General features: G+C 32.2%; 1 protein-coding gene across 3 annotated transcripts in view; it reads left to right on the top strand.

The window, feature by feature from the left end:
• Window positions 1-18,410, top strand: part of STAG1 (STAG1 cohesin complex component) — a gene marked incomplete at its 3' end in the record, with an annotated part of 366,347 nt that overhangs the window by 189,622 nt on the left and 158,315 nt on the right. For all 3 annotated transcript variants that reach the window (XM_081301202.1, XM_081301203.1, XM_081301201.1), the window contains one exon: window positions 14,482-14,558. In XM_081301202.1, coding sequence (XP_081157328.1) covers window positions 14,482-14,558 — 77 coding nt within the window. The remainder of the gene's footprint in view (window positions 1-14,481; window positions 14,559-18,410) is intronic.

Raw genomic sequence — 18,410 nt, 5'->3', positions numbered from 1 at the left:
GTTTTCCAGCCCTATTTTCATATTGCTTTCAATTTTATCTTTTGTGTCCTGTGATACCATGTAAGTAAACACACAATTCTGCATTTCTGGCAAACTTGTTTTAAACATTCTTACCCCTGCCCACTAATGAGGGCATGTTGATAGTGACTACACAAATGCCCCATAGGCAAGGTTTTTGTTTTTCCCCTTTGAAAGTGGGGATTGAATCCAAGGATGCTTTGTCACTAAGCAATATCCCTAGCCTTTTTATTTTTTGAGACAAGATCTCTCTCAGTTGCTTAGGTGCTCACTAAGTTGCTGAGACTGACTTCAAATTTTTGATCCTCCTGCTTCAGCCTTCTGAGCTGGCATTATAGGTATGCACCACTGCACCTAGCACCCTTAGGCAAGGTTTAAGAACTGTCTGATAGTCAGATTTGTTTTTAACATTTCTTTGAAATGGCTTTATGCATTAATTTATTTGAGTAATATGTTCGCATAGTTCATTTTTTTTTTAATGCAAAGGATATGCAGTGGGATGTCGTCCTTCATCCCTGAGCCTCAACTACACTTTGTTGTTTCCAGCAACCAGTTTTGGCAGATACTTGTGTATCTTTTCAGAAATTTTTTAATGGTGCACAGACATGTATCAATATCTCTCCTTTAATGTGTGTGACTTGTATCCTACAGATCTTTCTAGAATAGTCAAGCTTGATTGTATTTTGACTGCTCCTTGGATTCCATTGTGTTTCACAGTCAATAAAGAATAGTGGTTAGTTATAGCCAGTCTGCCTGCACAGAGACAACAGATGAGCTACTGACAAACAACTCTTGCAAGTTACTAAACTTTTACATGCCTGAGTTTTATGATGTGTAAAACTGGAAAAATAATAGCAATTCTTCATAGGATTGTTGTAAAGGTTAAATGTGTTAACATGAAGTGCTTCTTAGGAGTGAGTAAGCCCCAAGTTGCTGATACCACCACCATCATTATTTTTTCTATTATTACTTCTTTTATTTAATTCGATATTTATGGACATTTGAGTTTTTTATTCCTTTTTTTCTATTACAAATAATAGTCAAGGAATAACCTTTTACATTCTTTATTTTGCACATTTATGGATGCTTTGCCATAAATATAATCTCAGGATCAAAGAGTATGTAAATTTTGAAATTTTGATAGACATTTCTAAAATTGCATACCACAGAGGTTTTACCAAGTTATGCTTTTACACAGCAGTTTAACAAAATTTAAATTCTTAAGTATTTGATAGTAGCTTTCTATTATTACTTCTAATTCTGGGATTATTTGTTAGAAATGGCAATTTCACAATTCTCTATCTTATTGGAAATATTATCTTGTCAAGACTGCCTATTCAAACAGCCTTTTATGTTTTTATATAAATTATGTATATTGGTAATTTATTTTTTCAGCATTCTCATAGATACCTTGTTAGTGTTTAAGAGAATGGAAGATGATGCTCTTTCCCACTCCTTATTTTCAAATATTTATTTCTTTGAATGTATATAATTTCACATCTTTGTCTTTATCCATAATCTTATGATAAACTTCTATTAGAAAATGTGTACCTTTGAGACCAAAAATGTTTAGTCAAGTGAGATTAGCTCTTTGAGTACTAGTCCTGAATCACAGCACTTTTTTTTTTTTGAACCTTCTCAAAGAGAGCTTAATAGTAAGAGGGAAGAGTAAAAGATGTTAGCTGTTTTTCAAATAACTGAAGGAATGAAAAGATTAATAAGTGATGGTCTCTGCCATACATTTCTTTTACAGATGTTCACAGAATACAGTGGAGGAGTATGATGCTATAAAAATCAATATAATGAACAAATGCTTTAAATAGAAAAGAGTACTACTATGAAAGCAGGACTATTTGGTATATCAACTAAGAGATGACTGGTGTTAGGAAACAGTTTTAGTAGAGTCACAGGATCCAGCTGGAAAAGAATGAATAGTTTGAAAGTAAGTAAATAGACTTATCTTTGGAGTAGTCATTGTAGCAGCACAAGGATTTTCCTCTTAAACAAAAAATTCAGTATTCAGTTTTTGTTTGTTTTCAAAGTTATGTTTTTATTTTATTAGTAATGTTTATTTGTATATGAGTAATCAATCACCTTCAAAGGTGTTAAGCTTGAGGTTGTCTTTTCATAGTGCTTTCAGTACTAGTTACCATTTTGTTCCTTCTTGTTTTATTACACTAAATTAATGGAGGAAGATAGTCCTCCCTTTATGAACAGATATAACTAGTTTATTCAAAATATAGTTAAAACTATATGTGATGACTGCCATAGTAGTCATGAAAATAAGAGTTAAGCATTATTTACAATTGAATTATCTTAACAGTGACATTTATACTTATTACTGAAATCATAAAATTAGCACTGTCCTTTTTCTTAGAATTAAAAAAAAACAGTTTACTAAGACATTAAAATTTACACATTTTAAGTGTGTATATTAATGACTTTGGGCATTAATTTCTTTTTATTGCTTAGTAGTAGTACCCCATAACTTAATTCTTCTATTGGATCTTTATACATATATTTTCTGTGATGGAAAAGACTTAATTTGTATAAATTTGCAGTGCCTTTTCATTTACAAGTCTTTTCTTTTCATCAGTGTGTTTGCATTTCTGAAGACTAAATTCCTAGGAGTATAATTCCTGAGCCGTTCATGAAAATATCCTTGATATTATGGTGTTACTATAACCCCTTACCTTTTAGTATTTAAAGGAAAATTTATAATTCTTTTAAAATATGGATTTCTCTGGAAATTAATATTGAAACTTCTGAGAAGTCTCTAATAGTTGTTCTGTTTAACAGACAACACCACAATACTTTTAAAATAGCATTAATGAGCCAGATGTGGTGGCACACACATGTAATCCCAAGGACTCAAGAGGCTGGGACAAAAGGATTGATTGGTGAGACTCTGTGTCAAAATTTAAAATAAAAAGGGGTGGGGATGTAACATTCCTCAGTACCAAAAAAATAAAGTAAAATAAAATGTGGAATAATTTAAAACATAAAACTAATCCTTTATTATCTCTGTTTCTGTGATTTCAGAATTTGTGAGCAGCTTAGGTAGGGGGAATCTGCCCTACCATTTTCTTAAAAAGTTGTAGGCCAGGGCTTCTGTTACTTAATTCTTGTATAGTATAGGAGGACCCTCTACACTTATTTACGTGTCATTTGCCTCTGCATACTGCCCTGAGTATATTTATATTGTGACTTCCCCCAGAACTGTAAAAAAACAAAAGGAGTGATACCAGGCTACTTCTATGATCTGGTTTCCAAGTTACACACAGTCACTGCCTCCTCCTTATTCTATTTGTTAGATAAGGTTTACTAAATTCAGCCCATTGTTAATAGGAGTACATTAGGCCCTAAATAACAAAAGGTGGGGGTTATTGGCTAGGAAATCATCTTGGAGGTGGACTACCAAAGGTATTAAATTAAAAATGGTCAGAATGTTTAAAATATATTAATGTATATTTGAATAATTCTGAAAGGTAAAAACTCTTGAGAAAATGATATATTTTTATATAGGTTTTGGGACTCTGAAATAAATTAGTGCCTTGTTTTTCAAAGTCCAGGGAGAAATGAATGGAAAAACAACAAAATGTTCACTATGTATCTCTTTGGGGACTGGGGTACTAAAGAGTGAACCTGGAAACACTTTTCCACTAAGCAACATTCCCAACCCTTTCATTTTCTATTTTGAGGCAGGGTCTGGCTAATTTACTGTGGCTGGCCTCAAATTGAGATCTTCTTGCCTCAACCTCTGAGTTTCTTGGATTTTAGGCATGTGCCACTACACTGTATCTTAATAAAAATTAGCGGCAAATACATTTTATAAACTGTGTTTTTTTTTCATTTCTAGGGGTACACTACATAAGCCGTGCACCTAAATTATACTCAATCTCAGGATAAAAATCTACTGACATTATTACATGTATTTTTAGATTAATGCAGAAATACTAATTAATTGTTATACTGAATTAAAGAATTCCATTTGTTTTTCCGATTTAGACTGGCTACAGAATAAGATTTCTGCTTACTCACAAAAGTGACTGATGAAAACTTTTTGCACTATTTTTGAAAAGCAGTCATGGAAAGGCAAATTCAAATAGTTGAAAACTAAAAAGAGTTCATTAGTTTGGGTTCAAGATCCTTCAACTTCATTTCCATATGGTTCCAGATTGTTTTTGCCATGACTTTGATTTTAAAAATTTTTGTAAGATATATTTGAAGTTACTTACTTTATGTATTCTTTTTTTGAAAAATAATAATGTATATTAATTGTGCCAATTAATGGGTTTCAATATGACTTTTTCATACATGTGTATATCATGCTTAGATCATATCATCCACCAGCCCTACTACCTTGTCTTGCTCTCCTGTTTCTTTCCCTCCTCCTTGTCTCATTCTCCTTCTCTGTAGCTCCTTTCTACTTCAGGGTCTACTTTTTTAAAAATTAGTTTTCTCATATAAAAGAGTACTTGTACTTTTATTTGGGTCTGCCTTATTTTGCTTAACATGATTGTTCTCCACTTTCATACATTTTCCTGCAAATAATATAATTTCATTCTTTTTTGACTGAATGAATCTCCATTGTGTATATAGACCATATTTTTTTTAAAAAAATCATTCATCTGTTGATTAGCACCTAGGCTGACTCAACATCTTGGCTATTATGAATATTGCCACAATAACCATGGGTATATATGCTATCATCTGTAGGCTGATTTTATTTTCTTCAGGTATGTACAAAGGAGTATTATAGCTGGATTATATGCTAATTCTACTTTTCATTTTTTGAAGAATATCAATATTGTTTTCCATAATGACTGTACATACATGCCTACCAACAGTGTCTAAGGATTCTCTTTACATTCTCACCAACATTTGTTACTTTATTTATCATGTCCATTCTGACCCAAGGACTGGGAGATCGGGGAGATGTAATTGCAGTGCAGTTTTATCTTATATATGCTTGTTGACTAACAGTACTGAGCATTTTTTCATATATTTACTGTTCACTTGTATTTGGCAAGTGTCTATAGATCACTTATGGTTTATTGATTAGATTACTTTTGTTAATTTATTTTTGAATTCTTTATTCTGAATACTAATCCTCTGTTAGATGAGTAACTGTCAAAGATTTTCTCTCATTGTATGGTTGTCTTTTTACTCTGTTGATTGTTTTCCTTCGTCAGGCAGGAGCTTTTTAATTTGATGCGATTCCACTTGTCAATTCTTGCTTTTATTTCCCGAACTATTGGAGGTCATTTCCTGGGCCAGTATCTTAAAAGTATTTCCCCTTTCAGACTTCCATGTCTTACATTAAAAGTTTTGATCCATTTTGACTTGATTTTGGTGCTAGTCATTTGTTTGTTGACCATTTGTATTTCTTATTTTGAGAAGTGTCTGTTCAGTTCTCTTGCCCATTTATTGATTTGGGTTATTTGTGGTTTTGGTGTTAAAAGTTTGTTACTGGGAGAGATGAGTATCCAATTTTAGTCTTCTGCATGTAGATACCAGTTTTCCAGACACCATTAATTGAAGAGGCTTTTTCTACCCCTCCAACATGTGTTTTGGCACTATGTCAAGAATTAGATGGATGGAGAGATGTGGGTTTATTTCCAGGTCCTTTATTTTGTTCCACTTGTTTATAGCAGTTGTTTTATTTTTTATTTATTTATTTTTTTTTAAAGAGAGAGTGAGAGAGGAGAGAGAAAATTTTTTAATCTTTATTTTTTAGTTCTCGGCAGACACAACATCTTCGTTGGTATGTGGTGCTGAGGATCGAACCCGGGCCGCACGCATGCCAGGCGAGCGCACTACCGCTTGAGCCACATCCCCAGCCCAGTTGTTTTATTTTTTTAATCCTCAGGGAGAGTATAATCTTTTTAAATTTTTTTTTACTTTGTTCTAATTAGTTGTACATGATAGTAGAATGGATTTTAACACATTGTACACAAATGGAGCACAATGTCTCCTTCCTCTGGCTGTACTTGGTGCAGAGTTACGCTGGTAATGTACTAATACACGTATGTAGGTTAATCTAGTTCCACCATCCTTCATCTCCACAACCCCTCCCCCAACTCCCTTCTACACAATCTGAAGTTTCTTCATACTTCCCCACACACTTCCCCCTATATTGATCAGCATCTACTTATCAGAGAAAACATTTAACCTTTGGTTTTTTGGGTTTGTATGCCATTTTTTTTTCCTCCAAGATTACGCTGTTTTTGTTACTGTGGCTATATAGTATATTTTGAAATCTAATATTATGATGCATCCAGCATTGCTCACTTTGCTATGTATTGCTTTGGCTATTCAGCATTTTTTGTATTTCCAAATGAAGTTTAGGCTTGCTTTTTTCTAGTTCTATGAAGAATGTTCTTGACATTTTGGTGAAAATTGCATTGAATCTTTAGATTGCATTTAGTAATGACTATTTTAACAGTATTTAATTCTCCCAGTCCCTATGCACAGGTATTTTCATCATCTAGGGTTAGCCTCATTTTTTTTTTCCTTTGTGAGGGTATTGTAAATGGGATTGCTTTCCTGATTTTTTTCCTCAGTGAGTTCATTATTGTTTATAGAACAGGTACTGACTTTTCTAAGTTGATTTCCTTTTTTAAAAAAATTTTTTTTTAGTTGTTGATGGACATTTATTTTATTCATTTATTTATATATGGTGCTGAGAATAGAACCCAGTACCCCACACATGTGAGGCAAGCACTTTACCATTGAGCCATGATCCCAGCCCCTGTAAGTTGATTTTCTATCTTAATACTTTGCTGAATATTTTTATAAATTGAAAGTCTTTGGGTTTAGTTTTTAGGATATTCTTAGAATTATATTATGCAAACATAATTTGGCTTCCTCTTTTCCTATTTGTATTTCTTTTATTTTTGTCTTTTATCTGATTTATTTTACTAAAATCTTAATTACTATATTGAATTAAAGTATGAGTGTGGACACCCTTTTTTTTTTGGTCCTGATTTTATAGGAAATGCTTTCAGTTTTTCCCCATTTCATATGATGTCAGTTATGGGTTTGTCAATATAGCCTTTTATGTTAAAGTATGATCTTTCTGTACCTAATTTTTTCAGGGCCTTTTGTCATGAAGGGATGTTGAATTTTATCAACGGTCTTTGTTGCATCTATTGAGACAATTATGCAGATTTTATCCTTGATTCTGTTTATGTTTATTTTATTCTCTTTATGTTCTGTATTATGTTTGTTGATTTATATATATTGTATATATAATATATGTGTTATATATACATGTATATATAATATATATGTTATATATTGAATATTTGAATTCCTGAAATAAAGCCAAATTGATCATGGTGTATGACCTTTTTAATGTGTTACTGAATTCTATTTGCAAGTGATTTTAGCTAACATTTTCATCTGTGTTCATCAAGGATGTTAGTTTATAATTTTCTTTTTTAGTTGTATGCTTATGAGGTTTCAGTAGCAGGTTAACACTACCTTGTAGAATAAGTTTGGCATTGTGGAATGAGTTTGGAAGGGTTTCTTCCCTTTTTTATATAATATTTGAGCAGTGTTGGTATTAGTTCTTCTTTAAAAGTCTAATAAAATACAGCAGTAAATCTGTCTGGTCCTTGGCTTTTCTTTGTTGAGAGACTTCAATCTCATTGCTTGTTACTGATCTTTTTAATTTTTAAAATATTCTCCTGGTTCAATTTTGAGTGTTATGTGTGTTTAGAAATTTGTCTTTCTAGATTTTCCAGTTTAATAACATAATTTAAATAATAATTCATAATAATCAGTATTGACTTCAGTGGTGTTGTAATTTGTTTTTTTGTTTGTTTGTTTGTTTTTGAGAGAGAGAGAGAATTTTTTAATATTTATCTTTTATTTTTCGGCGGACACAACATTTTTGTTTGTATGTGTTGCTGAGGATCGAACCCCGGCCGCATGCATGCCAGGCTAGCACGCTACCGCTTGAGCCACATCCGAAGCCCTATAATTTGTTTTACAACTTCTTTGTTGTAATTTCTCCTTTTTCACTAATAATTTTATTTATTTGGGTCCTTTCTCTCTTTCCTTTCATTATTTTGCTAAGGATTTTTCAGTTTTTTTTATCTTTTATAGAATTAACTCTTTTTTATTCATTGATCTTTTGTATTGTTCTCTTGGTCTCTATTTAATTTATTTCTGCTCTGATCTTCATCACTTCTTTCCTTCTATGGATTTTGGAGCGTTTTTCCCTCCCACCTTGTTTCTCTGAGACCTTGAGATGCATCATTAGGATATTAGAGGTTTCTCTGTGCATTGTAGACTTTCCTCTATTAACTGCTTTTCCTGAATCATAGATTCTGATAACGTTGTGTTTTCATTTTCATTTTATTCTAGGAATTTAAAATTTTCCACCAGATGAGAAATTGATGCCCCTCCTATTTTCTTCTGTGACCACTCTTCATTCAAAGTTTATTCTCTTTCTCTGTGTTGTATAATTTCTATAATTTTTCTTGCTGTTTGTTAACAATTTCATTCCATTATGATTTGATAAGGTGCAAGAAAATATTTCAATTTTTTTTAAAAAAAATTTTTCCCTCTGATTCTGAGGATCAAACCCAGGAACACTCTACCCCTTAGCTGTGTCCCCAGATCTTTTGTTGTATTTTGTTGTATTTCTGTATGTGTTGCCCAGGCAGTCCTCAAACTCCCAATCCTGCCACAGCCTCCCAAGTAGCTGGTAGTACACATCTATGCACTGCTCCCAGCTTCGAATTTGTTAAGACTTGTTCTGTAGCCTAAAATATGTTCTACTTTGGGGAAACCTTTCATGTTTTGATGAAAACAATGTATATTCTGTTGGAATTGTGTTGATTATTCTATAGATGTCTGTAAGTCCAGTTTAACTCTGATGTTTCTTTGTTGATTTTTTTTTTTTTGTCTTTATTGATTAGCTGTCTTTTGGTGAGAGTAGTGTATTAAAATCACCCACCAGTATTCTTGGGACTTATGTCTCCCATTATGTGCAGTAATGGCTTTTTAATGTAAAATAGGATGCTCTTATGTTCATTGCACATAGATTTGCAACCATTATATCTTCCTAATTCATGGATTATTATCTTTATTAATATGAAATGACCTTCTTTGTCTCTTTACCAAGTTTGGCTGTATGTCTGTTTCATCAGATATGAATATAAGTACTCCTCTTGCTTTTTCATTCCATCTTCTTCGAACATCATTTTCCATCTTTTCACTTTCAGTGAAGTTAGTCTTTCCTTGTAAGGTTACATTTTTTTTTTTACAAGCATCATATTACTGGGTCTATTTTAAAAATCAGGCATCCAGTCTGCATCTTTTCATTGGAGAGTTAAGATCATTGATATTCAAGATTATTTTTGAAAGTTCCTGTGATTTTGTTGTTGTTCCTTGGATTACTTTGAAGATTCTACATTTATTTGTTTTTCCCTTATTCATCTTAGTCATTAATGTTTGATTCTATCGTAGTTCTTATTTGCTTATCTTCTAGTGAGGTTAATTCTTCACTGTGTTCTCATGATTGCTTTTATCTTTCTTTTCTGGATTTAGGATTCCTTTAAGTATCTTCTGTAATGCTGCTGTAGTGATCATTAATTTCTTTAGTTTATACTTGGAAAGTTTTTATTTTTCCTTTGATTCTGAAGGAAAACTTTGCTGGATATAGGTGTCCCGTCTGCATTTATTTTCTTTTCAGGATTGAAATACATAATTCCATGCCCTCCTGGCCTATAGAATTTCTGCTGTGAAATCTGTTGCTCTTTTATATCTGCCATAATTTATATATGACTTAGCATTTTTCTCTTGCAGCTTTTAATACTCTTTCTTTGTTCTGTACTTTTGGCAGATTAACTATTTGTAATACAGAGGTTTTATTTTTTTCTTACGATGTCTCTTTGGGATTCTAAATCTTCTATAGCTGGATATCTATTTCTTTCCCAATATTTAGGGAATTGTCTTCTATTATTTTACTGAATAAGTTTTTTGTACCTTTGCATTGTAACTCATCTCCATTGTCTCTTCTGATATGTTTGATCTTTTAATGATGTCCCAAACGTCTTGTATATTTATTTTTTTTCTTTTTATTGCTGTTGGAATGTGATACTTCATCAACCTTGTCTTCAAGCTTTGGTGATATTTTTTTCCACTTGAGCTAAGCTGTTGGTGAGGCTATCTACTGAGATTTTTATTTAACTTACTGAGCTTTTCATTTCCAAGATTTGTTTGGTTCTTTTTCAGAATCTCTCTCTTATTGAAGGGCTTTTTCATTTCCTGCATTGTTTTTCTTTATTCATTCAACTATTTATTTTATCATCTTTGAATTAGTTGATTCTTTTTAAAAGTTGATTCTTTGGCTTTTCATCCCCTTTGTTATCTTTGGAATCACTTTCTAGATAGTCAGGAGCTTTTAGAGGAACCATGTTTTATTGTTTTCTTATTTCTTGTATTTCTCTGTTAAAATTTTTGCATTTGTTGGGAAGCATATCTCTTCCATCATGATGTGAGGGTCTTTTAGTAAACAGACTTTTTTTTGATGATGTGCTGACGAGTATTAGTTTGTATTGGAATGTTGCCCTTAGCTCCAAATGGACTTGGTGGTATAATTTCTTTGTGATTTCTCTGTGTTTAGTGGATTTTAACACAGTTGTACCTTGATAGAGACTCGGGCTTGATTTTTTTATAGGTTTCAGGAGAGTATGATCCGTTTAGTAGTTCATGCAGGTGTGATGTTGACAGTGGAGTATTAGAGATGTACACTCTGATTACTCCCCTAGTCTTGTCCACAGTGTGCAGTCTAAAAGGTTCTATGAGAGTGACTTAAGGGAAGCGAGATCCTTTGAAGGTCCTCTTTCTCTATACTTATCATCTAGTTCATTAGATATTCAGATTTTTTAAAAATGTCTGAAGAAGTTTGAAGTCCCTATATAAGAGGTGTGGTATCCAAAAGAGTTGTTATTTATGGGTGCTGTTATTATACTGAATGTCCAGGAGAGGGACTTTAGATTCTTGTAACCCTGCCAGATTATTCTGGCTTAGGATATTTTTCTCATACATTCTTTTGCCATGGTTTGAATGAGACTAAGTTTTCCCTAGAGTAGGTTGTGGTTTCTCTCAACAGGCGTGGTGGTGTAGCTTAGTGGCAAAATACCTGCCAGGTACTTGAGTTGCCAAACATGAATTCTCAGAATAACTTAGAAGAAAACAAATAACAGTAACAACAACATAAAACACAGTAAAAACCAAGTAAAAGAAACAATAGGGAAGTGTAAAAAATAATATAGAATTGATTAAAATGTTAAAAGTTGATAGAGGTAAAATTAATAAAACAATAATAGTGAAGAAGGAGAGACAGGGAGGAAAGAACAAAGAAAAATTTTAAACAAAGGAGAAAAATACATAAATCCAATTAAGGCATAGAAGAAAACAGCTGTAAACAAAAATGAGAAATAAAATTAATAATAGAAGTTAAAATACATGGGGGAGAGGAAGCCAAAAGTTCCTTCTAGCCTGGTACTTGGGTTGAAGATTCATTCCACAGCTTATGTGTGTCCCATCTAAAACCTGTTGTTTCCTGTCAGCTCACATTAAACAAATTGAGTGGTATTCAAGCTGTGCTTTGTGTTTCTTACCAGGCATGGTCAGGGAATGTTGTCTGTGCCAGCATTGTATTCTCTCCACAATTTTTTTGTATGCGCAACCAGGTGTGTGGTATATGTTGGAGCCTCCACAAACCCTTCTTGCTTTCAGCAGTTTTGTTATAGATTTATATGACAAAACATATAAATTTATGAACATGAATGATGTTCTGCATAACTTATTGGCTTTTGTAACACTGTAGTCAATACAGTTTATGTGTATATAAATATGAATGGTTAATCATTTAAAAATCTAATTTTAATTCTTTTAATTGTTTAATTTTTTGAATGTCAGTTTATCCAGGGTACTATGAAACAATAAATAACAAAATAGGGGTTGATAAAATAAATACAATAAATGTATTACATATTTATCTGTGAGAACTATTTCAAATTGATAAGATCATTCGTAACCCAAAGAAGTTTAACTTTGATGGACTGATGTTAAATTAGGGGTTTTTTTGTTTGTTTGTTTTTTTGTTTGTTTGTTTTAATTTGGGTGTTTTAATTTGTTTGTTTTAATTTTTAATTAATCTGCCAGAGACAGATTTTATTTGTGATAATTAGAAATTTTATTCAGATTTCTTCTTTAATTTTTAAAAATCTTTGCAAAATTAAGCTTATATTTTAGTGAGTAAACTGTCTTCAAGATTATTTTTATCATTAAAAAGATAAAGTCATAATACAAAGTAAATACAGTCACAATACAAAACTTTCCCATCTTTTTTTTAATATTTATTTTTTAGTGATAGGTGGACATAATATCTTTTATTTTAATGTGGTGCTGAGGATCAAACCCATTGCTTCACACATGCTAGGCGAGTGCTTTACCACTGAGCTCCAGCCCCAGCCCTCCCATCTTTTTTAAGAATTGTGTGTTTGGAACAAAATCTTTTAAAATATTTTTTTCTTCTTCCTCTTGGATATAGGGAATTTATTATTTATACTTGATAAATTGATATTGATAAATTCAGCATCCTGTAAATGAAGTACCAAGTATGTACCAAGTAACTAAGTAACTAAAATGTGCTTGAATATGATTCTATTTAAAAAGATAAGGCAGATTTCAGTTTTACAGTATCAGTTTTCCAATTAGTAAATTAAATTTAATGTGCCAATATAGTTATTTCATTTGTGTGTTGTTTTGTTTTGTTTTGTTTTGAGGTACTGGGAATTCAACCCTTGGTTAATCTACACCTGAACTACATCTCTAGACCTTTGAAAAATGTATCAATCTCATTTTATTTATTTATTTATTTACTTGCTTATTTATTTACGGATGGTACTAGGGGTTGAACCCAGGGGCAGTATACCATGTAGCTATATCCCTGACCCTTTTTATTTTTAGACTTTTAGTTTAAGACAGGCTCTCTCTAAGTTGCCCATTCTTACCTTGAACTTGCTGTCCTCCTGTCTCAAACTTCCCTTTAACTAGGATTGCAGGCATGTGCTACTAAGCCCAGCACCGCCCTCCCCCCACCTTTTTTTCTTTTTAATACTTTGAGACAGGGTCTTACTAAGCTTACCAAACTGGCCTTAAACTTGTGATTCTCTTTCCTTAACTTGAGTAGCTGGAACTTTTACTGGCCCATTACTCTAAATGAAGGGCACACTTTTTTGACTTCTAGAAACTATTCTATTGTTATGTGCTCTTTCTTTAAAAAAAAGTATATAGTACATTTTGGGGGCTGGGGCTGTGGCTAAGCAGTAGAGCTCTTGCCTAGCGTGTGTGAGGCTCTGGGTTCGATCCTCAGCACCACATAAAAATAAATAAATTCAACAAAGGTATTGTGTCCAACTACAACTAAAATAAATTAATAAATATTTAAAAATATATAGTATATTTTAAAGACTCTTCCCTCTTTTTACTTTTTCATTTTTTAAAAGCATAAGACAATAGGATTTATTCAAGTGGAGAGAAAAGAGACAGATCACTTGTAAGGTGAGAGGGACACTATAGGAGTTGCTCCACTCTTTTCTTAAATGTGATTTGAATTGGAGTTGATAATTACTGACAAGAAGTTTGTCAGATTATACTTATTTTTGGATTTATTCTTAGAGTCTTAATTTTGCAATTTTTTAAAACTTGAATAGAAAAAAAGTCATGTTTAATTATTCTCTGTATTCCAGATTGATTTTTGAATTACATTTCAGTTTCTTTAAATTATGTTGATTTTTAATGCAAGTTTTCAGCTAAACTACATTTTTTTTTCCTTATCAGTACCAGTGGTAAAATTTACATGACCATATTTCAGGTAAAATCAACTAACGAAGAGAGAAGTATTATGAAGGAATAAGATGAAAAAGTAAATTTTTATTTCTTGATAATTATGTAGAACTTAGGAGTTTCTTATGTTCAGAGAAAACAGGTATGGATTATATCAAGGGACATTTTAATTTACTGAAGAACATTCTGATGATAAAGAATATCAGAAATAGCCACAAGAGAAATATGATCTCTATAGTTGGAGATTTTTAAGACAAAGGCAGCTAGCTGTATGTCTAGATATCACTAGTGTATGTTTAATTAGTCTCTTCTAGTACAAACTTAATGTTTTTTGTCTTTGTCTTCTCCTTCCCCAACACTCTTTCTCTGTACTTATCATCTAGTTCATTATTATTCAGATTTTTTAAAAATGTCTGAAAAAGTTTGAAGTTCCTATGTAAGAGGTTCCTTTAGAATATATGGTATAAGAATTTGAGGAGGAAAGAGAAAAACTATAATTTTTTTTAATTTTTTAAACAATGATCAGATTAAATTTTATGTTTAGCATGAGATAGATAAAGAATAACTGTAAAATCTGTTGTTTCACAGGTACTGTGAGAATAGAGATGTTTCGAAATATGCAGAATGCAGAAATCATCAGAAAAATGACTGAAGAATTTGATGAGGTATAGCATTCCAATATTTATGCAGATTGCCTACTTATACTTTTAAATTGTTAACATGTTGATTATTTCAAGTTTTGTTTTGATTTGGTGTTTACTGTAAGAGAAGATATATATTACTTATTTATATTAAATATCAATCCATGCTACTAATTACAAAATTAATAGCTTTGGGGATTTGATTACATAGTGTGGAGGTAGCATTAAATAATGTCTGATGATTGATAAGGATAAGAAAATTAATATTATGAAGTAGAAGTTCATTCTTGACTTTTATTCTTGAAAACTTTCTCAAATTCCCAAATTTATAAATGCATCTCCAACACTTTTCTTCTGTGGAATGCTAGTCCCATTAAATGCTTTAGAGGAAAAAAGGTTCAGAGGTCAACGAAATCTGAACAGGGTTCCATATTATACCTTTCTTAGTATCAAAGCACATTTTAGTTTTTAAGATTCCTAGTGAAGAAAAATCGGCTTAACTTTATTTAACTCAGAATTTTCCAGTTATTTGAAACAGAACGTTCACTGCCATCCTATGTCTACTTGTGTGTATATGTGAAACTTAAAACTTCTGTTTTGGACATTCTACTTCAGGGTATTCTAATTTTCATTTAGAATACATGTTTTGTTTTTTTTCTTCATAATCCCCTTTTCTATTTTCAGTGAAATATTGTCTCAAACAGTTTTTACATGGATTGTAAATGCTGAAACATTTTCAGTTTTACTTTTATATTTATGCTTTGGGGCACTGCTAATTGCAGTTTTAATATTCTTCCTTTTGATTTAAATATGATTTCTATTTTCTGGCAGATGTTTCTTTTTCTTGACTTTCAACAGAAAAAAATTGCTTTTTTCCCCCCTCTTGGGTGTAAGCTTAGCCTTTTTTTGTTGTTGTTATTGTTACTAATTTTCAATTGAATAAAGTAGTACAAACGCACCATAAAACAAATACACTCAAACATACATAACATCTTGGATGTCTTTCTCATCAGTTGTTCACCTTCTCTAAAGCAAGCTCAGACCAAAAATATTTTTTTTTTTAAAGAGAGAGTGAGGGGGAGAGAGAGAGAGAGAGAGAGAGAGAGAGAGAGAGAGAGAACTTTAATATTTATTTTTTAGAACATCTTTGTATGTGGTGCTGAGGATCCAACCTGGGCTGCACGCATGCCAGGCAAGCGTGCCACCGCTTGAGCCACATCCCCAGCCCCAGACCAAAAATATTTTACATGTGATTCTTTACAGAAACATTCTGCTACTGTCTTTTCAACTATATTAGTACCATGTTAGGAACTTTACATTATGCTCCATTCATATGTATATCCATAATTCCTTGTTCTCGATTTTGTAATCCCAAAAGCCTTTGACATTGTGAAGTTTTTTGGGTTTTTTTTTCCCACTTAGGTAAGGTTATTTACAGTTTTGATTTCTGTCAGCCAGTGTGAGTATATGTTTCACTTAATTCTTGACTTGGTACTAGTCAGATTTCTTTCTTACAAATTCCTGAGATAAACCTACGAAAAGGAAAGTTTTGGAAGTTTCAGTCCATGATCTGCTGACCCTGTTATGTTTGGGGCTGTGGTATGGCAGCAGTGCATGGCAAAAGCGTTTATCTCATGTTGGGAGCAAAATAAAGAGGAAGAGGCTCACTTTCCCTTTAGGGGCATGCCTCCAGGGACCTAAGAGCTCCGTCTAGGCCCCACCTCTTAAAAGATTCTACATCCTCCCAACAATACCAGTCTGGAAAACAAGCCTTTAAAACACAAACATTTAGGAGACATTGCAAATACAAACTGTAGCAAATATTCCTGGAAATATTTAATTAGAAGGGCATGCCACAGATTCTGTTTGGATTGTGTTGGACTGTAAGACATTTGAACTTACATGAAGTTAACTTTCTAAAACTAACAAACCTGGATTTTAATATATTACTGTTGGGCTTCTTTTCATCAAAAAAATAAACTGGTTATTTCAAGAGCTTGTATGTGCCAAACAGAAGGTAACAAAATCAAGTTAAGGTGTAATTGGGAAGTTGCTTCATCAGCTACCAGAATGATTGTACTACACTAGACTTGTATCAAAGGTGATTCAGATCTCAAATTAAAATGTATTGTGTATCTTGGACCTTAAGAATATTAACACTTGATGAAAAGTTTATTACAAGTTTTTGAGATAATAGTTCCCAACCTTTGTTGCATATTGGTGTTATCTGGGTATCTTTAAAAAGTACTGGTACCTGTCTCTGCCACATCCCCAGATATTCTGATTAATTTGTAAAGTGCGTGATCTGGGCATGAGAATTTTTAAAAGTTCATCAGGATTCTAACAAGACATCAAAGTTTGAAATTACTGGTTTAAGGTAAATAAAAAAAAGAAAGCCAAGAATTAAATTATTAAAACCCTTCACGTGTGAGAACAGTTAGGGGGGAAACAAATGAATATATTGTAAAAATGAATGTGATAACAAGAAATTGTTACTTTTGTTTATTTATTTTTGGTAGTTGGTATTGAACATGGGGGCACTCTAGCACTGAGCTATATCCCCAGCCCATTTTATTTCTTAATTTTGAGACAGGGAGTGTCTTACTACATTGCCAAGGCTGTCCTCAAACTTCTGATTCTCCTACTTCAGCCTCCCATAAATTTCTGGAATTACAGACCTGCACCACATCCAGCTCAAGAAAAAATCATTACTTTTGTACTAAGTTTAAACAACTAGAAGAAGATGAGAAATTCATGGAAATAAAGGTCATGATATGCCAATACGGTCATATATTCAGAATATATTAAAAGGTAGTTAACTGTTACCAAAAGTGATAATCAATACGTAGCAAATAAAATTATTTTAAAAGGATTTATTTCATTTCTCTAAATATTTTTTCCAATATTTGAGATAGTGATCTACTCAAAGATTGCTTTTTATTTTATTTTTTTTTATTTTATTGTTGGTTGTTCAAAACATTACATAGTTCTTAATATACCATATTTCACAGATTGATTCAAGTGGGTTATGAACTCCCATTTTTACCCCGTATACAGATTGCTGTGTCACATCAGTTACATTTCCATTGATTTACAAATTGCCTTTCTAGTGACTGATGTATTCTGCTGTCTATCCCATTCTCCCCTTCCCTCTCCTCCCCTCCCCTCCCCTCTCTCCACCCCCTCTACTATAAATCGTTTCTTCCACTTATATAATTTTTCTCCTACTCCTCCTTTCCTCTTATATGTAATTGTGTATAACCCTGAGGCTCACCTTCCAAAAGATTGCTTTTTTAAAAAAAATCATTTAAATCTTTTTTCTTTTTGGTTGTACAACTGTTTGGTTACACTAGGAATGTGTTCATTTAGAGCAGAATTATTTATTAGATTATCTTCTAAGGCCATCTATTTTATCTTCAGTAATTTTAGGAAAATATTATTCTTTTTTTTTACTCTGTATATTCCCAAGAACTTGGGTTTAAATACTTGTACTAGATATACCATATTTGATTTTTTTTCCCTTCAGAATACTTTTTTGGTCATTTATTCCCCAGGGGATATGGGAGGTTATTTTTGGTACATCATATTTTATAGTAATGTTTTAAAATATCTGAACTGTTAAATTCGAACTTTTAAATTCAAACAGTGGTTCTCAAAAGAGTAGTCATTATTAAAATATTATTGAAATAAATATATTATAGCAAAGTCAGGTGAAGGTGATCACCTAATCAAATACAGATAGATTTTATAGGAAGTGGTCTAAAAATCTATGTTATTGCCTGAGAAGTACACTAATGTTCCTATTCTTTATTACAAATAGTTAATAAACTTTTAAGCCCTACAAACTTGCACATAGCCCAAGTGCTAAGTAATTAT

The sequence above is a fragment of the Spermophilus citellus genome (assembly GCF_964194105.1).
Source record: "Spermophilus citellus genome assembly, chromosome: 7".
Taxonomy (NCBI): domain Eukaryota; kingdom Metazoa; phylum Chordata; class Mammalia; order Rodentia; family Sciuridae; genus Spermophilus; species Spermophilus citellus.
This window is presented reverse-complemented; position numbering and strand designations above follow the sequence as displayed.